This window comes from Sminthopsis crassicaudata, chromosome 4 (genome assembly GCF_048593235.1).
Source record: "Sminthopsis crassicaudata isolate SCR6 chromosome 4, ASM4859323v1, whole genome shotgun sequence".
NCBI lineage: Eukaryota > Metazoa > Chordata > Mammalia > Dasyuromorphia > Dasyuridae > Sminthopsis > Sminthopsis crassicaudata.
Genome location: NC_133620.1, coordinates 415,727,383 through 415,751,331, shown reverse-complemented (window position 1 = coordinate 415,751,331; position 23,949 = coordinate 415,727,383). Strand labels below are relative to the sequence as shown.

Genomic DNA, 23,949 nt, shown 5'->3' with positions numbered 1-23,949 from the left:
GTTGGTGAGAAACAAAGTCAGATTTCTCATTTTGAAGAAAGGTTATCATTATGGCAAGTGAAAAAATTATCCTTTAAAAACTTTATCATGATCAGATTCTGACTGTTCTTCCCAGGATTTTCATTACTTGAATCTACAATTTTTTTAAGTTGTTGTTCTAAATCTCTTGTTTTCATAGTTAAACTTAGAGAAAAAACTGGCCACTCTCATTACCTTCTTTTCCTCACCTCCCATTTACAAATCTACTTTTGAAAATTCTAATCTCAGCTAAAGCCACTCTGAAAATAAAAAAATCTCAAGAAAAATAACAGAGAATGCCTCAATCTATATTCAGATTCAGATCAGTTGCTTCTCTGGGTATGAGTAGGATTTTTCATCATAAGTCTTATCAGAGTAGATGTGGATGATTGTACTACTGAGAATAACAATGTCATTTATTTACAGCTGATCATCTCAGAACATTGCTATTACTTTGTATCCAGTATATTTCACTTTGTTCATGGAGGACTTTTCCGGTTTTGTTTTGTTTTTTTCTGAAAGCTTCCTCATTTCTCAGAGGACAATAATATTCCATCAGAGAAACTTGTTTCGGAAACTTTTTTTATAATAACTATTGTTAATTGTACTTCCCTCCATTTATTCTCTCTTTCTACCCTGTTGCTCCTCAAAAGTGTTTTGCTACTGACCATTTCCTTCCCCAGTAAGCCCTCTCTTCTCATCTTCCATTCTCCTGTTTTCTTGCAGAATAGGATAGATTTCAGTACCCCTACTGAGTATGTGTGTTAGTTCCTATTTGAGCCAATTCTGATGAGAATAAGGTTCGCTCACTCCCTCTCTCCTCCCCTTCCTCCCCTCTACCATAAAAGCTTTTTTATTGCCTCTTTTTTGTGAATTTGAACCATTCCATTTCTCAGTCTCTTCATTTCTAAATCCTACTGGGTTTTTCTCAGAAAAAGTTATTCTTGACCTTTTTGTAGCAGATGATACCACCTGTCAGTCCCTCCACCTAGATATTCTCTTCTTCCTGGATTTTTGTATCACTCCTTTCTCTTTGTTGTTGTCATATTTGGTTGATCTTTTTTTCTAAGTTTCTTTTGCTGGATCATCATTTATGTTCTGTTCCCTAACCATTGAGATATCTTAAGGCTTTATTCTGGACTTAATTTTATTCTTTTTCTCTATCCTTTCTCCTAGTGATTTCATTATCTATCATCTCTGCAGATCCTTTCCAAAGTTATATATCCAGCAGTAATCTTTCTGCTGTTTTCTAGTGCTTCATTACCATCTACATGTCTTATATCTTTAGTTGCATGAACTATAAGTATCTTGAAATCAGCTTGCCAGAAAAAGAAAGCTTCATATTTCTATTCTTGGTGTGATGCTCCACATTTTCCTTTTTCCCCTTTTCTTTATACTTATAGTCACTTACAGTGACTTATAGTCACTCAGATGCACAACCTCATTGTCCTCTTATTCTTTTTTCCTCATTACCAGTACCCACTGAGTTGCCAAATCTTGTTTATCTCTGTCCTTCTCTCCCCTCATATGACTACCATCCTATTTCACAAAGGTCCTCATTATCTTTCAAATGGGCAATTAAAACAACCTCTTAATTGGATTTTTGACTTGCAGTTTTCCTCCCTCAAAGTCACCCTTCACACAGCTACCAGAATAATCTTCCAGTAGAATATAAGATTTTGGAAGAGAGAAACTGTTTCTCTCTCTCTCTCTCTCTCTCTCTCTCTCTCTCTCTCTCTTTCTCTCTCTCTCTCTCTCTCTCTCTGTCTCTCTCTCTCTCTCTCTCTCTCTCTCTCTCTCTCTCTCTCTCTCTCTCTCTCTCTGTCTCTGTCTCTCTCTCTGTCTCTTTTTTGGTCTTTATATCCCCAGTGTTGGTACATAATGTTTAAATGCTTGTGGAATTGTGGGAGTTTGAATTTCCAAAGTTCTGATTCCTTCCATGGTTTGACAAACCCTGCTCCTCAGACCTCACTGTTCTCCCCCTTATTCTTATGTACCTCAACCTAATTTCCCTCGAAGCTTGTTGTTATAGAACCAGCTCTCCTTTTTTTGGCTCCTTTCATATTTGGTACTTCACAGGGCATGGCTTTCTGCTCTCCTTACCCCTATCTCTCATTCACTGGTAGTGGGATCAGAATGCTTCATTTCCTTCATTGCCACCTCTCCCTGCTTTCCTTTTTACATTCTCCAAATGTATCATTCCATCTATATCCTGGAGGTTGTTTAATTACCAACCCATAGGGCATTCAGGACATTCTTCTTCCTTTCTCATTGAATTCAGTGTCTGGGCTTCTTATCTCTACTCCTCTCATATTAAGAGAACTTCAGTATACGTATACATGTTGATGTTTCCTCAGATACTGTTCATTATTCATCCACTCCTCTACTCCATAGAGATATGTTTATACCATTTATCTTATCCTGTTCATCCCTTCCTCTGCTTTATAACCCCTAACTCTGTTCTTCATTCTTGTGGTGATCTTCACTCTTTCCACTTATAGAGCTCATCAGTGTCTAGCTCTCGTTTTTCCTTCTATAAACATTCTACATTCCAGCAAGACCAGACCACTGGGTATTTACCAAACCAGGTATTCTGTCTTCCATGCCTTTGTACAAACTGTTCTAAATGCCTGTCTGCCTTCACTTTCCCCTGCTAGACTTTCTAGCTTCATTTAAGGACTAACTCAAGAACAGCCTGTGAAAGCATCATATGTGATTATGGATTTAAAAATGGAAAAGAGCTGAGAGGCACCTAATTTAGTCCCCTCTGGTTTTATAGATTAGGAATATAACCTTGGAGAGGTTAAGAAACTAGATCAAAAGTACATCAGTAGTAAATAACAAAATAGGGATTTGTTATCTCAGGCTTCTGAATGCAAATCCGATGCTTTTCTCACTGAAACATTCTCCCTCAAGGAATTTTTTTTGAGTATGCTTTCTCTTCAAATTAAAAAAAAAAAAAAATGTGTATATTTTGATTCCTTCAGGGAATATAAACTTGAGGAAAGAAAGTATTTTTGTCTTTGTATTCCTAGTATCTTTCACATTTTCCTCTGCCTTCAGGCCTAAAATATAAGCCAAATTTACCTTCAGAACTTTTTTTTTTCCCCAAACACCTGGCTGAATTGTAGAGTATTTATAAGGAATAACTTGAAAGATGCCTAAAAAGGAAAGACTGGAGATTGTGAATAGAATTAGGGGTTGTTAAAGCAGAGGGAGAAATGAAATATTAAATGATTTTGAGTATAAGTAGGTGTTAGTGTCTTTTTAAAAAAGCAAGTCAAAACTAAATTTTTAAGTTAAATCTTAAATTAATAAGAGAAAAACAACACAAAATATTCCATTTTATAGAATAAACAGTTAATTCATATAATTATTTACAAGAGAGTATTGAATTTCTGTCTAGGGCTGTTCTAGATCAAGGATGAGCCAGACATTGTAGATTCTGGTGAATAGTTCTAGGTTGTCAGGCTAATAAGTTAACTTGTCCTAGGGCAAGTCATTTAACCTCTGAGCCTCAGTTTCTGTAATATGGGAACAAGTATAGCACCGACCTTCTCTTGTTATTTAGCTTGAGTAGCTTAAAACTGCACTAAGACTTTTAGGACATACCGTGTATACGTAAAGAATGCATTTTGCAAAACTTTAAAGGACTTCAAAATGCTAGTTATCATTTTTATAACTTGCTGGTGCTTATTGGTAAGTAATATTAAGGAATTTATTTACTATTTGCAACTTTCATTTCTCTTAATGATCCTTTCTTCCCTTCTACCTTTTTTTTTTTTTTTTTTTTTTTTTTTTTTTTTTTTTTTTAGCTTGATAACAGATTACCTCTTCCAAATTGTGGAATTGGCTATCCTGTTTCTTCCACATTTACTTACCACAGTACCTTCCCTCATTCTTTAGCTTCGAAAAGCACTGTTCATCCAGCTTCTGGACCAAAGGTAGACATCTTATTTCATTTATAAATGGAGATATTTTTGTGCTCAATTAAACAGAATTGAAAACTAGCACTTGGTTATATTGTAAACAGTACTTGAATATTTCTTCTTGGCTTCCTCCAAGATGATTATATAATTAGAAGTTGATAAATGTTGTTATAATTATAAAGTTTAATAACACTTTCTACATAAGATATCCCCTGGAACAAAAACTCTCAATAGAATGGGAATTGACCATGTGACATTTAAAAATATATTCATTCAGTTTTTGTGTATGGTATAATAGTCTGCTACCTGGATTAATGGGATAAATAACACTCACTGCACATTGGCAAAGGAAGGATGCTTTTTAAAGTAAATACTGAGATTCATAAGTGATTTTTATCAAAATATCTTTTCTATGCAAAGTGTGACCATAAAGTAATGAGATTAATTTTATTGTTTGGCTTATTGGATGCAGAGGAATAAACAGAGCAGGGCTTTTTTCGTCCTATAGCCGCAGTCCTTTCAAGGTCAATCAGCAGATATTAGGCTAGAAAGCTATGATGAGTCATGTATGTATTTTCAAATAAAAATAAGTTACTTAAACTAAATTTTTTTAAAAGTTAATATGCTAGTGATACATTTGAAATTTAAACAGCATAGGGGATGAAATGTTAAGGATTTTTTATACCAGTAAAGTTTAAAGAAAGTAGAAAAAGAAGACCTAGAATCGTAACATTTCACAATCAAAAGGAACTTCAGGTGACTAGTTCAATTCATATTTGAAAAAATCAGTAGGCATCATAAGGCACCTATTAGGTATAAGTATAAGAGGGATATAAAAAGAGGCAAAAGACAATCCCTGCCTTTGACAAAGATGATTTGTTATTTGATCATGGAGGTGTTAGGGAGCCATTGGAGTTTATTTGAATAGGTCAGTGACATGATTGAACCTTCAATTTAGGAAAAGCACTTTGGGAACTGAATGGAAGATTAACTGGAATAGAGAAAGACTTGAAATAAGCTGATCTGACAGTAGCCTATTGCAGAAGTCAGGTATGAAGTGATGAGGGCTTTCACTGGTAAACAAGGAAAAAGGGGAGAGAAGGCCTTTTTGGACTTATTTCCCCTATACAATTTTAATCTGTGGATTGTACTTATCCTTTCTTTGAACTCTTTGATAGCTGCTGTCCCATAGTCTGTTATATGTCCAATTATTCTAGTTTTCATCTATTTTATCACAAAATTTTAGAGGTAGTCATTTTTCCTTAAAATTACCATCATTTCTGTAACTATGTTTCTGTAATTTCTGTAACAATAAGACCTCCATTTTTGATGACTTATTAAAAGACAACATTCACCCTTAGGACCTAAAAAATTATTTTAAAAAAAAAGTTAGATTTAGTTAAAAGTAATAATCATAATGATGTTTATGGAGTTCTTTATGATTACAAAGCATTTAATTTTTCTCCCACATGGTGGGAAGAAAGTTTTGAAGTTTTGGTAATAGTACAAAGTAGAGGTAATAGTATGCAAATGAAGTTATGGTTGAGAGATATTTAAATGATTTATTCTCTTGTGCTAACATTGCAAACAAGTGAAAGACCTAGGATTTGAATCTAGGTTTTCTGACTCCAATTTTAGTACTCTTTCCACTTTTCTCATACCACAGGATCAACTCTAGGCTTAATAAGTTGTTGAATCTGGTTCATTCTTGAAAATATTCAAGTTAAGTTTTCTTTCAGATTATGCTTTTTACTTTTAGTGACAAATAAATACAGCAAAAAGATTGGAAAATGAGAAGAAAATAGTAACAAGGAAAAAATTATCTTTTCAATATGACCCAGGAACAAAACATCCAAGTTTATAGGGGAGAAAATCATAAGATTGCTGAGACTAAGAAAGTGAATATGGAAAACTCATTAAAAAACAAACAACTTTAGTTTTAGCTTTTACCTCAGTAGTTTATCTGTAGAGTTCATCAAGTCAAAGAAGAATAAATCATATTTACTGTGTAAAAATCATGATATATCTCAGGCAAATATATTAGAGAATCAGAGACATTTAGTTTCATGGGGAAAATATTTTGTTCCCCCACAGAAAGTGAAGCATTGTAGTAATGGACTGTCAATGCTTGGAAGTTAAAATCACTGAAGCTTAAAAATTAGTTTGGATCATCATTGGCCATCCACTTTATATATAGTGTTTATTGGCAGACAAATTTAATAATAGGATTTGATAACATAATTTTGGGGTTTAGTTATGATTTGTTAATGACTATTATCATATAATGTTAAAGACAAGTTGTAGCTGTATTTTTCTAGGAAACATAACCATATAGCAATATGCTATTAGATTTTGTATATTCAAATATATGAAACATTTTTTCATTTGCCAGGTCCAATTTAACTTGCAGTTTGCAAAAACAAACACTTCAGGAGATGTTCCTTCAGGAGGACCTCGATCAACTGATAAAGAAAAGTAAATACTTTTTTACATTATGTAATTAAAATATTGCCTATTGGCAGTTATATTTTTAAAGTCAATTTTTTAGATTTACTACAGTAAGAGTTAGAGAACTTAAATGTAAATTCATTTGTCTTTCGAATGTTAATTATTGATTCCAGATAACTGGGAATAGTTGCAAGGTTTCAAGCATTTTGCTTAATGATATGTTTGAGATATTTCTGAAATGTAACACCACCTTGTTTTTTCTGGCATTGTTGAGAATCGGGTCAACAAGCATTTATTAAGCACTTTATGTTAGGTACTTGCTAAGTTCTATGAATATAAATAGAAGCAAAAGAACAGCTTGAAGAATGTGTAAGTGCCTAAGAAAAGTGTATGTGTCTATGTGTATGTTGGGGGAAGGAATGGAAAAACTGGAGTGTCAGGATCAAACTCTTGAGAGGAATAAAGGAATCAATGGGTCTGGGTTCAGTCCTTCTTTAAAATGGATGTTCTAGAACTGACCAGTCAGAGGAAGGGGCTAGAGAGCCATCATTTCCCACCCTGCTATTTTCTTGGACTTTATGCATTTGGCAAGATATTAATTCTCAAAGTTTCCTCAGATTTCCCACCAGGACTCAGCATGTGTTTCTCCCACCCCACCCTTTTCAGATTCTTTTTTTCTTTTGTCTTCTCTAATTAGGCCAGCTCTTTAAGGACAAGAATCGTCTTGCTTCTTTTTGTATCCTTAGCCCTTAGCTTAGTAGGAAGTCTAGCACATAAATTAGGTATCTAAAGGAAGATGTTCATCAATTCTACCTTTGAGAGCAGAAGAATCTTCCTTGGGAGAAGCCACCAGGAATGGAAAGAATCTTGTGAGAAGGTTGCCATTGCCTAATAGGAAAGACATCTTTCAGAGTAATACAGTGCTGAAAGAAGCCCTTCTTGCAATATGAGAGGTTGAGATTGAGAAAATAAATCCAAAAGTGTGACATTGAGATATTTAGTGATGACTGCCAAGAGCTAAAGTAACTTTTTTTTTTTTATTTGACTTAATGATTTCATCATTGAAAAGATGAAGGCACTAACAAGGGAAAGTTTTCTTCTAAACCTAATACTCTTTGACAAAGAAGAATGAGACAGAAGAATATTTCTTTTTCCAAGACTTTAATTTTTTGTTACAACTGAATCTGACAAACATGAAACATTTTCATAAAAAGAAAAAGAATTGTATGTGAAACTTGAATCTCTTTACATTTATCTTTGTTTTTTAAAAAAATACATAACAGATTTAACGTATTTGTTCCAAAGCAGTTTTTTCTATTCTTTCTTTAAAATCCTTTTTTCGGCTGTGCAGTTTAAAAAAGAAAAATTCCATTGACATTTTCTTTCTCTTCTTTTTTTGGCATTGCTGTCACTAACCCCACTACCTTATCTCCCATCTTCCTTCATCCAAAAAAAAATATGTGTGTCCTTTACAGCATAAATGTAGTCAAGTAAAAATACATCCATATACCATGAATTGTTCAGTCATTTCCCATTTGATGGGCACCAACAGTTTCATATAATAAAAACTAGCTGCCACCTGTGGGGTGGGCAAGCTATTCTAAATGAGGCACTAAGGCATCTTGAGAAAAATGTTCCAATCAAGTCAAACCATCACCACTTATCCTCAGACCCTTGTGGAAATGGCTTGGGACTTTTCTTAAAATTGGGAATAGCAGTGCTCCCCAAAATGCTGGCCCTGCATCTAGTACAGGCTCTATTAGCCATTATTAAGGTGTGAGCTGTCATTATGGAGAAGGGGCCCACTTTCCTTCCCACCACTAGAACCTGACCAGGGATCAGGTAAGCCTCTAGGAGTGGCAGCATCTTGACCAGTCCTCATAACCAGCAGTCTTAGAAAGCTACCCATGTGGAGGTGACACTTGGCATCTGCTTCTGTGTATAGTGTAATCTCTGCATCCTCAAAAGCCATAGCTACTGACTGGCAAGATAAAAAGTTCTCATTTTGAAAGTCCTTGGTAAAATTAAATGTCATCAGAAATGGTTTTTTTTAAATCAGTAGAAATGATTGAGAAATAAGTTATTAGCATTTACTTTGACCCCTTTATCCTAAGGACTATGGGACTGTCATTTCCATCTTACTTCTGGCTGACACTTAATATGTAATATGAAGTTCTTGAGAGCAGGGATTGTTTTGTTTTAGCAGTGTTTTGTGCAAATGGTAAGTATTTCATGCTTATTCATTTAACACTTATAAATACTTTATGGGTCCTTTAAAAAAAAAAAAAAAAGGTGTTTCTTTAGGGATGTGTTGCATAAATGCTGAGTAGAAGAGAAAAAACAGAGTTCAGAGAGGTTTCCCTTGACATGTTAAAGGATTGCATAATTCTCTGTTGCATTTGGCACTGTTGACTTTATCTTCCTGGATACTCTCTCTGGATTTTTGGGACTTTTTCTTAACTCATACTTTTCTGATTCCATGTCCTGTCCCCAATTGTGGCCAGTTATTTCCCACATTGTTTTGTCTTGTCTTGGTAATTTTATTCTCTAATTGTATACCCTTATATCTTGATGTGCTTATCACTTCTTCTGGGTTTAGTATTAGACTGGTGAAGATTTTGAAGGGACATGATAATTGAGTTCAAATATTTGAGGGATTGGCATGTGGAAGGATTTCATCTGTTCTGCTTTGCCTCCTCAGCTGTGAGAGGAAGTTGCAAAGGAGGCACATTTCGGCTTGCTTGAAGGAAAAAAATCCTATCAGCTCTCCATAGTTGAAATGGATTGCTAAAGGAGGCAGACTTTCAAGCTTGAAGTGGTACCGCCAGTCATACAGTTGTATAGGAGATTCTTAACAGGCCTTGAGGGGCCCTCCTGACTTGGAATCTGTGACTATATGGCCAGTGTTCAGTAAGCACCAGCATCTACAGTTTCATTACTGTCTAGGTCTATCTATGTCTAATCAAGTACTCACTGGGCACTGGACATTGTTATTTGGTTCATCTTTTGTAGGAAGTGCTATTAATCCTTGTTGATAGTTTTTATGTGTTAGGTTTTTTTCCCTATTATTCCCTAATTTCCCTCCTATATCTTTGCTTATCTAAAAGCATACTTTAACAGAATTCAAACTTGTTATTTGGGTTTATTGAATTTTAATAAGGAATGATCTGTTTTAAGGAATAAAAAAGTACTTTTTTCCCCCTCCTCTGATAAGTGGTGAAAATTTCGGCCTGGAATCCAAATATCTGAAGAAAAGGGAAGATAGCATTCCATTACGAGGGCTTAGTCAAAACCTGTTTAGTAATGCAGGTAAGAATCATCTCAGTTATTTCTAAATTGGAGTTCTTTTGACTGTGATTTAGAACATTGCATTTATATTAAATTAAAGAACTAATGTTTGTTTTTTCCCCTACTTATAGAACATCAGAAGGATAGCTCTTTAACAATCCTGCAAGCTTCATCAAAACCTGGAATGTTCCCTCCTCCTGTAGCTTCAGCATATTTTCCTGGACAGTGATCAAACCTTCAGTTTGCTTTGTGAAGTGAAGTATGAGAGAATTTTGCCTTTGACTTAGGTGACTACTGATGATTTAATGTTTTAATCCCACAAAAAGATATTACCTTGACTATGTGTGGAAAACATGGATGCAAGAACTACATTTGGATTTTAATCTTGGTCTAGATTTCCCAGGTAATGGTAGTGCCTTTTCTTTTTAAGGAGCCTTAGTGCCATTTTTGAAGGTAGCAGCTGTATTTTATTGAAATAAATATGGAAGGCCAAAACCTTTTAAAACCAAAGAATGCTGATAACGTTTTCCGCAGGGGAGGGGGGAGGTACCTTATCTGAAAATTGAAAAGGAAAAATTCTTAAAGAATATTGATAGCCTACTGATTCTAGAAATTTTATTGGAAAATCAGTATGCTATCATTACATTAATAATTTTTCAATAGAAAATTTAAACAGCTCTATGATTTCATAAAAATCATTATTTCTAAGATTTGATAGAATTAATAACTTTATTAAGAAATCAGTGCAATTCTTATGAATTTAGCCAGTTGTGCAAAATAGTTTTTGTAGTTGATTCATTAACATGGGACTCCCTTGAAACTTACCTAGTAATTAGTAACTAATGTTAAAGATTTAGACAGTATTGCAAAGAAAACAGCCAGACTGGGTTGAAATATCATCCAAACTGAATAATTTTAAAATTCTCTAATTGGAAGGTTTTACAGATAAAATTTTATTATGTGGCCCCTTGTCTAAATATTTAAATATTTAATAGTTATATAAAATTTAGAAGTCTTAATTAGAAACTGAGTTTTTTCTCTTTTATGAAACATTAATATTAACAGTACAAATTAACATATAGTACTACAGACTATGAGCACAATTAATTGCCATAAAATAGTTACATATATTTTCAATGGTAAATATTTCGTTTTTTTAAAAAAAAGTCTTGGAACTGTAATTTTTACTATCTTCTCTTTCCTTTTTCAACTTCATTTTCACCAACATTCTTCCCTTTATAGTTAATTCCTCAGATAAATTTTAATTCTTAAAACATGAAGATTTGTGTTTTATGCATAAGCATTTAAAATGCACAAAATTAGCATGTTTGCCTATTTTTTAAGTGCCACCATCAGTGAGTGAGGTAAGGATTTATCTAGACTTAAGATTTTGAGTCTTAATATATATGATCCAGGGGAGAATTAGCTTACCATGTAGACAGTCATCCCTTTTGACAAAAATTGTAGCTTATTAATTATGTTTTTAAAAAAAAAAAACCTTAAGTATAAATCTTTACCTACTTGTCTCCTATTTTGTGGAGTTGTTAGGCTTCATTTACAATCCTGTAAATTTCAAAATAACATAATAGTAACCTAACTTACTTATGACAATGACTTGAATGAATAAGAGCAGCTTTTTGAAAGTAGGCTGGAAATTATTTTTGTTGTAAATATTGTATAATACATATTTATAAACTGACTGTGGGCATTATATAGTAAAATCAGTAATTGGGGATACACATGTCTAGGCAACGTTTTTATTATGAAGGAATTTAGCCCTTTCTTAATTCCATAACCTTTAAATATGAATGCAAAAAGGATTTACCAAAGCATTTTTTAAATGCTCATACCTTTTTTTTTTTTCTCCTTATGGCAATAGAAATGATACCAACTACTTGCTGGAAATTTGCCATTGGTTATTTACTGTTTCTACCTCTTAAACTCTCCAATTGTTTTGCAGTGTAAAAATTGTACATTTTTTGTTTGTAATCAATGTTATACATTTACTGAAATATATTATTAAAATGGTTTTTGGTCAATGGTATAAGTATATCTCAAGTTTATTGAGAATAGCCAAGCCATTAGGAAATGAGATTGTGTTTGTACAATAAAGTTTTCAGCATTTTCTCTTCACAATACACACAAACATGTATACATGTTAGATATATTCTAATAACATATATAATATAGTCTTAAAAGTGTATATATTCATTTATGAAGAGAAATTTGTACTGAAATAGTACAAATATGTTTTATATATATATATATATATATATATATATATATATATAGTAATATACACATATGTGTGTGCTTATTAACAAAATATTTACAGCAACCCTCCTTCCCCCACCAATTATAGCCAAAATTTTTAGGAAGTAAGCAATAAACACAGACAAGAAAAACATTTTTAACTATACAACATTTTATACACAATTTATACAAAGTAACATTTCTTAAATAATGTAACTGGACACAAAAATATACACTTTAGAGAAATTCACATCAGTAATTATTATATAAAGCTCTCTTCTAGGGTCCTGAAAATTTAGGACAAGCATTAGCTTTGTAAAGTGTTACTGTGACAATCCTGAAAGGCCACAATATCTATACAAAGATATCACATTGACACTTTCAAGACTATCGTTTATTGTATAATTTATATTTTCTGTATTCAAGTGTTGAGGTCCTTGTGATTATGCAAACATCAAAACGACAGTGGTATATGAAAACTTTTTGGAAAGCTGTGCTTGAGCCAGTAAAATCTTGGAGGCCCTAAACACCCACTTGTTTAAATACCAAATGGTCTGATAACTATTTCATACAATGCCCCCATTACCCCCCCAATGCACTTATATATATATTTCTTTTTAAAATTACTGTTCTGCAAGCAAGCTTAAAACATGATTCTGTATTTAGTAAAAAATAAAATTTAAAAAAAAGTTTAAAAAAAAATGCAAAACTTTTCCTTAGTGCATAAGGCTTTGAATTACTCAACCCAAGATTTTATAACATTAAAATAATTGGGTCTACAATTATGCTACCTGCTAGTGTGTCTCACTGAGACTCAGCATAAATAGAATTTAAAGCTCAACACCTTAAGGAAATGGATGCAAAGGCATTTATGCCATGGAGATTATAGGTAACTTTCCTTTTTTTCCAGAACTAAACTTTAAGGCTTTAGAATAAAGTTTAGTGGCAAATGATGATTGGTGTCAAATAAGACATTTTTTTAAAATGACATCTTTGGAGAATTGTTCAGTTCTATTTTTCATGCAGATAAGTTTAAGACAACCATATGAAATGAAATTTGGATGAAAATGGATATGCATCCAGAACTGCAGGTGAAAAACAAGAACTAGGAGCTGACAAATTTTTTCCCGATACCTGTTGTCATACATTTGTGTCCTGCAGCAATGGTTCTTTGGCTTCTCCAGGAGCCTGTGGACTATGAGGATGGCTATGACCACTACAATGTTTTTTCCAGCTGCCAGCTCTTACGTTTAAGTTGGTATGTTCTGGGATAAACAAGGCAACAAGTAGAGCCAGGAGAACAGAGCAGGCTCCAAAAAGAAATGGGGGGCCAGGAATGATAGAATTCTGGGTAAAGAAAAAAAAAACAATTAGGATTTTACAAAATTTCTCTCTTAGAGGAATAGAGGTTGCTATTTTTAATGTGTTTTAAAGACATGGGTTTCTTTCTCTTATCCATTAATTCTTTATAAGTTTGGCTCTGAAGTAGTAATATGAAAAGTATTTCATACTTTTTATCCTTGCCTGAAAGAAAGGGGGCAATGTTGAGCTGAATATAGATTTTGGAGATAAAGAAATATCACCAGACTTTTCTGTTTCTCAGGGGAAAAGGTTGAAGGGAGAAGGCAAAAGCAAAGGATCCATGTTATTATTTAGATTACTCTCAACACAGGAGAACACCAAATCAAATCTTCAAAGTCCAAAGCAGGCAAAGGAATGTAAATATTTGTTAAACTGACATGTTTGATCTTCAAACAGGGAAATCCTACAAATAGTCCTACACTTACACGTCTTAAGTCTATAATTATTTACACATTTAGCCAAGAACCTATATAGAAAATGTTATTTTCTCCCATATAGTCAAAACTAACTACTTTTTACTTAATCATCTGAACAGGTAAATCTAGACTAGCTCACTTGTCAATTGGAGGAAACCTGAAGACTTTATTTGTTTTGGCCTGCCTTTCAATGGATGTGTTGAAATATATAAATAAAAAAGATAATAGTACAAATGATTTCTACCAATAAAACCCAGTCCTATATTTAGGAATGTATTAAAATAATTTCTTTGGTAGAAAATCTGCTCTAAGCAGCTTGTGACAATAAAATAATTTAAAAGGGTGCTCCTTCCAAGGCATGACCTCTCTGTTGGATAGATCAGTCTTGTCTAATCCCTGGATAGACAGTTTTAGCTCCCAATACCTTGAACTTTATGTTCAAGCTGCAGTCTTCAACCAGCTTACTTCTTTCTGTACCCTCCCCCAAGAGCAAGAGACTCTCAGTCTTGGAGGGAGGAAAGGAAAGAAGCATTTCTAGTTTCTCCCTTAGGAGCCTGCTGCCTTCCAGGAAAGTAAGAGATCAGAGTAGCCTTTACAAAAGAGAAAGACAAAAAGTCTTAATAAAATAATCTCCTAAATGTCCTTTAGTGCAGCCTAATTTTTATATGTATTAAATGAACTAAAAGAAAAAAGTACCTCTTGGGTGTGGTGCTGAGGAGCTTGGCTTGTTCCTAAATCTGCTTCTGTTATTTGTAATTCATTCAGTTCCACGTGGAATATGTAGAATATAAATCCATAAAGAGCTGGTCCCAACCCATTACACAATCCTCGAATTCCTGTTATCATTCCTTGAACAACACCTAAATGGGAAAAAAGATATCCTTTAATATTTAATTTATTGGTTACACAACTATTTCTATGCTGCAATTATAATCTTCATATCAATTAAATGATCATTTCACAAACATTTATGTTAAAGCAATGGAGATTAAAAAAAAATGAAAGTAACTCCTGGCTTCATGGATCTAACAGTAAATAGAGGAGGAGGAAATACACAAATGTGCACATGAAGAAAAAAGGCAAGGGGGAAAGGATCGGGAGGTTTTGTAGATGACATGTAGAAATGTACAAAAAGTGGTTCAGTTGAATTATATTCATATTTTTGGATCAAAGGAATGAAATAATTGGAGTTATGAATTTGGAAGACATATAGCTGTGAAGATAAGTCACAAATAATACTTTAAATGTGAGGTGCAGTAAAAAACATATTAGACTTAGTTCCCTTTTTAGTAGAAGTTATTTGTTAAAATTATTTGACCTCTTCCTTTCACCAGCCAAAAATGACAATTTAGACAAGACATCCCTTCAGTTTATTAAAGTGACTGGGAAAATCAGTAATGGAACCATTCTGCTTTGATTTCTTGATCTTAATATGTCACAAATTGAATAGATTATTCTGACTATCCAGGATTTCTCTGTTAACTAGTTGCAGCAATTATGTGCAATATGTTGCACTTTTCGTCTTTCTCTTTTGTAAAGGCTAAATCTCTGATCTCTTACTTTCCTGGAAGGCAGCAGGCTCCTAAGGGAGAAACTAGAAATGCTTCTTTCCTTTCCTCCCTCCAAGACTGAGAGTCTCTTGCTCTTGGGGGAGGGTACAGAAGTAAGCTGGTTGAAGACTGCAGCTTGAACATAAAGTTCAAGGTATTGGGAGCTAAAACTGTCTATCCAGGGATTAGACAAGACTGATCTATCCAACAGAGAGGTCATGCCTTGGAAGGAGCACCCTTTTAAAGCACAGATGTCCTCAGGAGAATTTCAAAATGACTTTTTTCAAAAAGAGAAAATGGACACCATGTCCAAGAACCCAGTTTCTGGGTTCCCTGTACCCAACATCGTTGGCTTTGAAACCATTACTTCATCTGCCATCTTATTCTGAAACTTGGTGCCTGGAGCCTCCTTCCTTCTGGAATATCAACCTATCCTATCAACCTCACCCTAGAATATCTTTTCTCCAGGACAATCCCCTTCTCTCCCTGGCAAATCCCTCCAGAGACCTCCATTTTGGGAAGAGGTTGAGGCCAGTCAGCCTTCACACTTTGCCTGACTCTCCTCTGGACCTTCCAGACATCAAAACCATTCCCCCTCTATCAGAGGGAAAGAGTGCTGAGTTTAGAGTTAGGAAAAGCTGAGTGTAAATTGTTTCCTCATTGTGATGCAAAGCAAGCTCCCTAACCAGTCTCAGTTTCTACAACCATAAAATATCCATCTCCCAGGCTGGTTCTGAGGATCAGATATTTGTAAAGCAATAGGCCCTATATAAATGCTCATTTCCTTTTTCCTTCCCCTTCCAATTCTCACCCTCAATCCCTTTCTGCTCTCTTTTGATCATAGTCTCCCTCCACTAAAATGTAAGCAGAGATTGTCTTTTTGCTTATACTTGTATTCCCAGTATAAAAGCTTGTTTCCTTCTAACTGAATTCCACTTGAGGATTTTCTTAGCTGTGAATGATGACTGGAATTTATACTGCACTTTGCAGATTGCAAAATGTACTTATTTTCTCATTTGAGCCTCACAAAAGCCCTGTGAAATATTATAGAGAATTACTATGGTAAAGTAGGGATCTACTTTATAAATAAGGCTAAGAGAAGTTAAATGACTTTCTCAGTGTCACAAAGCAGGTGCCAGTGGCAGGACCTAGAGGATGAAATTTGAACTCTCCTGCCAACCAAGGCATTACACCACTATGCTAAATGCTCTCCCTTTCTACTCCCTATTCTAATATAGTCAGACATCCTTCTCAAACTATTTTTTTCTCCCCTATCAAAATAGTCTCATCCCGATGTACCCAGGTATGCTTACCAGATTTGGTTCAATTTGCTTATACCCAGCCATGTAAAAAGGCAAAAGCATGAAATTCTCTCTCCAAAAGTTATGAGCAGGAACAATGATTTGCTATGTTACACAGCTATGATCATAACATCATAGTAAGTGGAAACATCATAACATCATAAAAACAAAAGCTAGAACGTTTTGAATATAGATCTTTGTTTTGTAAATGAATGGAAAATCACTTATTGTAACTAATCTTTGTCAATCAGAAGTAGAGCTTGAGGAATAATCCCTCACTAAGAAGCTTGTATACTAAAATATGAAGTTAGGGAAGACAAATAAAATGTTGGACTTATTTTTTCCCTTTATAAGAAGGCCAACAGTTATCCTCTTTCCTTACCCTGTTGATCAGCATCAGCAGTCCGTGAAACGAGTGCACTGACAGCTGGGAAGGTAATACTGGACATGGCTGCTACTGCTCCAGCAGCCCACATCATCCTGAAATCAAAAAAGCAAAAGGCAAAATTCAGAATAAAATCAGCACACCTGACATACTTATTTGTTAGGAGAGTTTAGTTCATCCCTATACCTGGGTTATTTTTATCTGGGCTAGGAGAAAGAGACAATTTGGCCTGTTAAGAGAATATACTGATATGTTTTCTGAACACTGAAATCAGGATGACCACCAGCTAATCCTGTTGTTCAAGATGTGCTCATTCTTTTCTGTGCCAGTTTCAAGAGAGCAGTAGACAAAAGATAGGTAATTTTACATCAATCTTTAAGTCATTTAAGAGAAGTTTTAGTGAACAACTATATATAGGATGCCAAGTGAATATTTTTTTTCTGTCATTAAAGAAACCTGGAAGCTTACAAATTCAGGTCTCTTTAAAAATCAAATCCAATGCCACCACCCCCACCAGAAAACCTGCTTCTAAAGCTTATCAAGTCCAAGCCAAAAGAGAAGGGATTATTCAGCAATACTGACACATCAGGGCAGATCATGAAGTCCCCTGATACCTGGGCACAATGGTGTTTGTGGGCATCCTGACATCATGGTCACCTCACTTCAGGAAACCAGACTGTGGCAAGAAAAGCTGAGGTAGGTCATGGAAGTAAGACCAAAACAACTGGACTTTTTCTCACTCATTCCTGGTTTGCCACCAGTAAAGAACACTGGGGTTAATCAATTCTTTTTTTCTAAACAGAAAAAAAAAATGATCAATAAAACTAACTTTCAGGTCTTCTTGTTAAGGGATTTTGTAAAAACAGACAGTGTTTTGTTTTTTTTTTTTAAATGATTTGCAAACTAAGCTAAGTATTATTTAGGGTCCAGAGGAGTCACTGGTCTTAAAGTGAGACTGAAGGCTCAGCTAATTAATTATCTAGGAAATAGGAACTTTCTATCCTTCAAACTGGTTCTATATAAAAATCAAGGTAAAAAATTTTGTACCCATTAGAAGATAAAATAATATTTAGAAAGAAATACTTGAAAAAGTTTCCATTTTAGATAAAATACACTAACAAAATCTAAAATGCAAATTCATATACATACCAAGGTTCTGAACCGAAGCCATACCATGCCAGCTGCAATATTTGAAATCCTAGACCCAGTAAGATGGTATTCTTGTTTCCAATTGACCTCATAAGTAAACTCAATACTATAGTCTGAGAGAATTAAAGAAAAAAACTTTTTAATTAAAGCTGCTGAATAATTTTTATCATCATTTTATCTTTGATTTGCATTTCCACAAACAACTGCAAGAATTTATCCTGAAATTTTTGAAATGCAGAAATGGGGAAGAAAGTTTCCTTGTTTTTAATTGTTAAGGATTCAAAGGAAAATTGGACAATTATGTATTTCACTTTTGCTGTCCACTGCCCCCAAGTCAAGACTCAAACCTAGTCTACTAAATAAAAACCTGGCCTGGAGAAGCAGAGGTTAAAAAAAACCTGCATTAAAATAATGGAAAATGGCTCAATATATACTGAAATGGCCACATAAAATCCAAGTTCACAATTTTGTAATTTTTAACTTTTTTTTTTTTTCCCCTCATAGTGGGATTAAGTGACTTGCCCAGGGTCACACAGCTAGGAAGTGTTAAGTTTCTAAGGCTGAATTTGAACTTAGGTCCTCCTGACTTCAGGGCTGGTGTTCTATACATTGCGCCACCTAGCTGGGTTTTTTTTAACTTTTTAAACTAATTTTTAATTTTTCCATTTTAATCAGAGATTTTAGTATATATTTTAAGGTTAAATTGCAAAATGAATATCTGTAATAACTTTATGTTGTAAAACTTTACATGATATAAGCACTTTAACATGTTACAATAACTTCGATGTAAAACAGGCAGGAAATGTTCTTAACTTAAAAAAAAAAATTCATATATGTTGATAGGATTTAGAAGTGATTAAGGCCTTAGAGTCTCTCTTCCTTTACTATAGAGGAAGCTGGGTCCCAGGTCATAAAAGGAATGTCTTCCAAATTATTTATTTTCCCTCCATCACACCAGGTAGTCTTAACAAAATTTTAGGAAGAACACTGAAAACCTGAACACATCCAGGTAAACAACTGGATAATTAAAGTATTGGAAAGCATGGGAGCCTATGATCTGTCAAAGAAAATGGATACATCTAACTCAAAGAAGAAAAGCTGGAGAGGAGATAGGGATGGGAGTAAGGTGTGGGTGGACAACTACTTACAGATACAAAAAGGTAAACTGAGTAATAAGGGGAGGGGTTAATGAACCTAAATCAAAGACTGGTTCTATCACTTGGGTGACCTGGGCAAGTCACTTAATCTAATTGGAGCTCAGTTTGCTGCTCTGTAAAATGGAGAGGATTGATCAGATAAGTAGTTCCCAACTAGAAATTCCCAGAGTAATCAATTACTGCAAGATGTCTGGGAAACCAAAAATAAACACATCAATAGTAGCTAAGAGTTGGAATGGATAAAAGCATAGGATTTGGTGTCAGGAAGAATCCAGCTTAAATTCTGATACCTATAAGACCTAGTCAAGTTACATGACCTTTCTCTATTTTCTCATCTTTTAAAATAAAGATGAGAACATTGCTTTCACATGGTGGTTGTGCATAATGATCAAAGTGCTTCATAATTCTCAAAGTGTTAAATAAATGCTATTCTGCATCAACAATAGAAATGTCATTTTATTGTATATATATTTATATACGTAGATGCTATTAATCAAATGCAAATTAACTCAGAAACAGTACTGAAATCATAGAAGCCTTAATATATGTTTTCTAAACAATACATACTAATATTAAGTGCTGTTAAAAAGGTTCTCATATTTAAAATATCTGGGAACCTTATCAAGTCTAAAGTCTATGAATTTAAACTGCAAAAAAGTAGAGTTTGCTCAATATGAGGAAAAGACTTTCTAACAACCTGAAACATTTACAAGTAGAAATGGTTCACTACGATAATGAGTTTATCCATCATTTGTGCTCTATCAGCTATGCTATAGGAGGATTCCATTCCTACAAATGCACAAGGCTGAAGATGAGTTCTGAGGTTCCTGACAACTCACTCTGATTTAACTTGCAACTTACTTAGGAGCCAAAACAAGGGCTGTCATTTTTCAACTGGTCACTAGGATTAGAGTTTAAATTTGACTATTCCTGTTAACTACAGGCATCCAGGTAAGACACTAAATTTTAGGCCTTGAATTTTTAATCTCTACCAATAAATGCAAAACCTTATTCAAATAAAATTAAAGCTAACAAAGCAAGACATATTCTACTACTGTTGAATGTTATTTGAATTCAAGAGAAAGAACACCATAAAAGTCTATGTGCCTTGTCCTGAGATTTTATTTTCCTCTTCAATGATAGAGTAGGCACTGACAGAAATATTGTCCACTTCTAGATCAGGTCAATCTAGATCAGGTCAATTTTGTATGAACAAAATTACCACATAACTCTGCTTTTCTCCATCATACACATGTGTTATCCCATGAGAATCACTTAATGACACTTACTGTCTGTAATTTTAAGAAAACCAAGGTGGGGCTTTTCAAACTCAATTACCTTGCTTTTTAAAAGAATCTTTTCTCCTCTCTCCAACCATTTTGGGCAATTTAAAAATAGTATCTTTTAAAACAAAAAAATTCCTTTAAACAAGTAGTTAAAATATTTTTTCCCTAGAAGGTTGGCAGTATATCCGTTCCCTTGGAGATCAAGAATCATAGATGTAGAGCTGGAAAGAGTCTCAGAGAACATATAGTCCAATCCCCTTATTTTACAGATGAAGAAACTGGATCAGAGAGACTTAAATACAGATCTCCCTGACTCCACATTACTCCTCACCACCTTTGACACAATTAATGTTTTAGCATCCTGCTGCTGGATAGTTCAAAAAGCATTAACATCTGAGGGTGAATTTGAAGTTTCATTTGAAAGTAGGACTCACCTGTGCAATAATGGAAAGAATCCCAAGGACAGCTATAAAGGCTGCAACACTTTCAGGTGAAAATCTCATTATCTAGAGTTTTAAAAAGCTTATATTAATAGATTAAAAAAAAAAAAAAAGGTACAGCATAGTATATAGCATAAGAAACACTATATTGTAGAAGAAACTGCTAAAATAGTGTCTGGCACATAATAGGCATTCAATAAAATGTTTGTTGAGCTGAAAGAATATCTTATAGGTCTGAAATAATCAATGCACCTTCTAAGAATGCCTAATTTAATAAGTAATACTTTTTTTTAAGAAATTCAGGCTTCATGGAAACCAGTAATATATGATATGGAGAAAACAAGTGTAAGTTACTTCAAAAGAGGCACTTTAGGTCAATTTTACCTAACAAGTAAAGATAAGTATCCTGCTATATAAGGGTAGAATTCTCCATTTAATATCTATAAAAGACAAAACATTTCTTTTTTATTCCTATCCAGATATCTCAAAAATATCTGATACCAGTTAGGAAGGAACTAGGCAAGTGTATATAAATAGTTTACTGTACCAAATAACACCAAAGAAAAGGCACAGATGGAAGGACCACCATGAAAGCCCAAATCCTTCTCGAAAAGTTTACTAACATCCTTATATATAGAAGACTGTATCTCCATTTTGCAAAAGGAAACCTGAAAAATGATCAAATGGTAAAAGCTAGACAAAATGCTATCCATAAAAACTAGTATTGCTATTATAACCAAAAGCAACTCCACAGCAGGGAAGAAATACATCCCTCTGAAAAATAACTTTTTGGTAGATATTAAATATCAAATATTTATGGTTGCACAAAGAATAAAATTCCATTTTGGCAAAATTGACTATTTACCTGTCTGAGGTATAGAAAGAAGCTGGAATATTGGCCTGCCTCCGGTAGGTAAGAGAGAAACACTGTTATGCAAATTAGCAGCACTACAGAATCTTGGCCCACTTTCTTTAAGGACTAGAACAAGAAAGAGACAACTATTAAGATCTTAAACCAAAAATAATCAGTTAATCTTAATATGTAATAATGATAAGATTTACCAGAATTTTTTTTTTTTTTTACAAAAATGTACATCAAATGCATCTGGTAATTCTGTATATTCTTAGCTTTATTATCTAGATAAGTATACTTTTTAAAACAAAAATAATATTGATGACAAGAGGTCAAAGAACCAGAGCATGTTGGTATCCTCAAGCTATTGGGAAAAAATGATAAAGTCCTCCAGCGTGTTAGGTAAATACTTTTTGGTAAACTTATAGTAGACAAGAGCCACAGAGGATAAGCAGTCATGAATAAGGTTGCAACAACATGGCTTAAGGAAAACTTCTAAATCAAGGGGATCACAAATACACTTGACTGGTTGAATAATAAATAACTACTTAGTTGGGGGACCTCAGAACTTAAAAAACAACACTAAAATTATGCAATTCGCCATTTTGGGGGGAGGGGGACTGAGGGGAGGAAGTATAAATAATTTTATAAGTAACTTACTGCAAAAGGATCTGCCTGTTCCCAAGAAATGGGTGCTCCCCAAGATGCTGGCCTCATCTTTTCTGGCAATGATTCTGGCACAGCAACAAGAATAAAACAGATATCTAACAAAGCTATGGCTGTAGCGAGGACCACCACTAAGCTGTCCCCATATGCTCGTCCAAGGTAGGCACCAATAGCAGGACTAGTTACTAAACTTGCAGCAAAAGTTGCTGAAACCTGAAAGAAATAAAGAGCAAATCTGAGGAAACCTCACATAGGAAAGATAGAAACATAACCTGTTAAATGTACACTAATACAAATAAAATTTATACTACTTAAAAAAAATTGCTTTTGTGGAACATATTTTTAAAAGCACTTTGTTTTTTGTTTCTCTAAAAATAGGTAATACCAAGGATAATGTTGGACCTGGAATTAAGAAAATGGCAAATCTAGCTTTGGATATTTTAACATATTATGATTTTTTCCCTTAAGATTCCTTTTAACATTATCTCAAATTGTCTGGGAATAAGGACATGTCTGAGGGAATAGGCTTGGGGTTATGACATTTTGGTCATTTCTCTCTGGGCCAGAAATTCATAGGTCTCTCTGAATCTTTGGTTACTAAAGACAATCTACCAAATTAACCGAATTATGGGCCTTCATCAATGCAGGAAGAGAGATTCCACAGATCCTTAATCTTGTGATATATTTTACTATGAAGCCAAATATAGAACTATAAGAACCAACTGACATGACACAGGGTTTTAAAAGTATACTAAGTTCCCCTTTTTCATTACCTCTTTAGGATACATATTACAAAATATCTTTGTCATAAGTCTGATCTGAATGAGAAATCTCTCACATCTGCCTCATTGTCTTTACAAATATAACTACTGGGGGCAGCTAGATGGCACAGTGGATAGAGCACCAGCCCTGAATTCAGGAGGACCTGAGTTCAAATCTGGTCTCAGACACTTAACACTTCCTAGCTGTGTGACCCTGGGCAAGTCACTTAACCCCAGCCTCAGAAAAAAATAAATAAATACTAGTATCTTTTAGTCCTTCTTTACCCCTTTTTTGTATTAATTGTTCTTCCTCCTCCAAATGCATCCTTTCTTTAAAGTATCCTCAATATAGTTCCCTCTTAAAAATCTTTTGAAAACACAGGCTTTTTCTCTATCTTCATTCTCAACTTTCTGTAGCCTTTGGCATGGTGGATCATTCCCTCTTCATAGTTTTTTCTCTAGATTTTCAGCACATACCTCTTTCTTGTTCTACCTATCTGATAGTTTTTTTTTTCTGTCTTCTAGATTCTTCTAGAATAGATGTTCCTCAGCCTCACTTATCTTTTTTTTTTTTTTCAGGATCCAAAAGGTAGAAAGTTTATTTATTTTTTTTTAATAAATTTTTTTGGCAGTATATATGCATGAGTAATTTTTTTTATAACATTATCCCTTGTATTCACTTTTCCA

The 23,949-nt window shown here is 34.1% G+C and overlaps 2 protein-coding genes across 5 annotated transcripts in view; one reads left to right on the top strand and one right to left on the bottom strand.

Moving 5' to 3' along the window:
* Positions 1–11,725, top strand: part of SASS6 (SAS-6 centriolar assembly protein) — a 29,973-nt gene extending 18,248 nt beyond the window's left edge. For 2 of the 4 annotated variants that reach the window (XR_012481375.1, XR_012481376.1), the window contains exons 14-17: positions 3,925–3,962; positions 6,340–6,422; positions 9,610–9,704; positions 9,815–10,190. Coding sequence is in view for 2 of the 4 variants with exons in the window: in XM_074262775.1 (XP_074118876.1) it covers positions 3,834–3,962; positions 6,340–6,422; positions 9,610–9,704; positions 9,815–9,912 (405 nt within the window). In the remaining 2 variants the exon portion in view is untranslated. Of the gene's footprint in view, positions 1–3,833; positions 3,963–6,339; positions 6,423–9,609; positions 9,705–9,814 lie in introns of all 4 variants that reach the window. The other 2 variants (XM_074262775.1, XM_074262776.1) reach the window with 1 other exon arrangement.
* A 365-nt stretch (positions 11,726–12,090) lies between these two features.
* Positions 12,091–23,949, bottom strand: part of MFSD14A (major facilitator superfamily domain containing 14A) — a 34,982-nt gene continuing 23,123 nt past the window's right edge. Inside the window, exons 6-12 of the mRNA XM_074262777.1 lie at positions 22,496–22,714; positions 21,848–21,961; positions 20,977–21,048; positions 18,100–18,212; positions 16,948–17,045; positions 14,411–14,574; positions 12,091–13,283 (exon numbers count right to left, since the gene is read on the bottom strand). Of these exons, the coding sequence (XP_074118878.1) occupies positions 13,077–13,283; positions 14,411–14,574; positions 16,948–17,045; positions 18,100–18,212; positions 20,977–21,048; positions 21,848–21,961; positions 22,496–22,714 (987 nt within the window). The 3' untranslated portion in view covers positions 12,091–13,076. The remainder of the gene's footprint in view (positions 13,284–14,410; positions 14,575–16,947; positions 17,046–18,099; positions 18,213–20,976; positions 21,049–21,847; positions 21,962–22,495; positions 22,715–23,949) is intronic.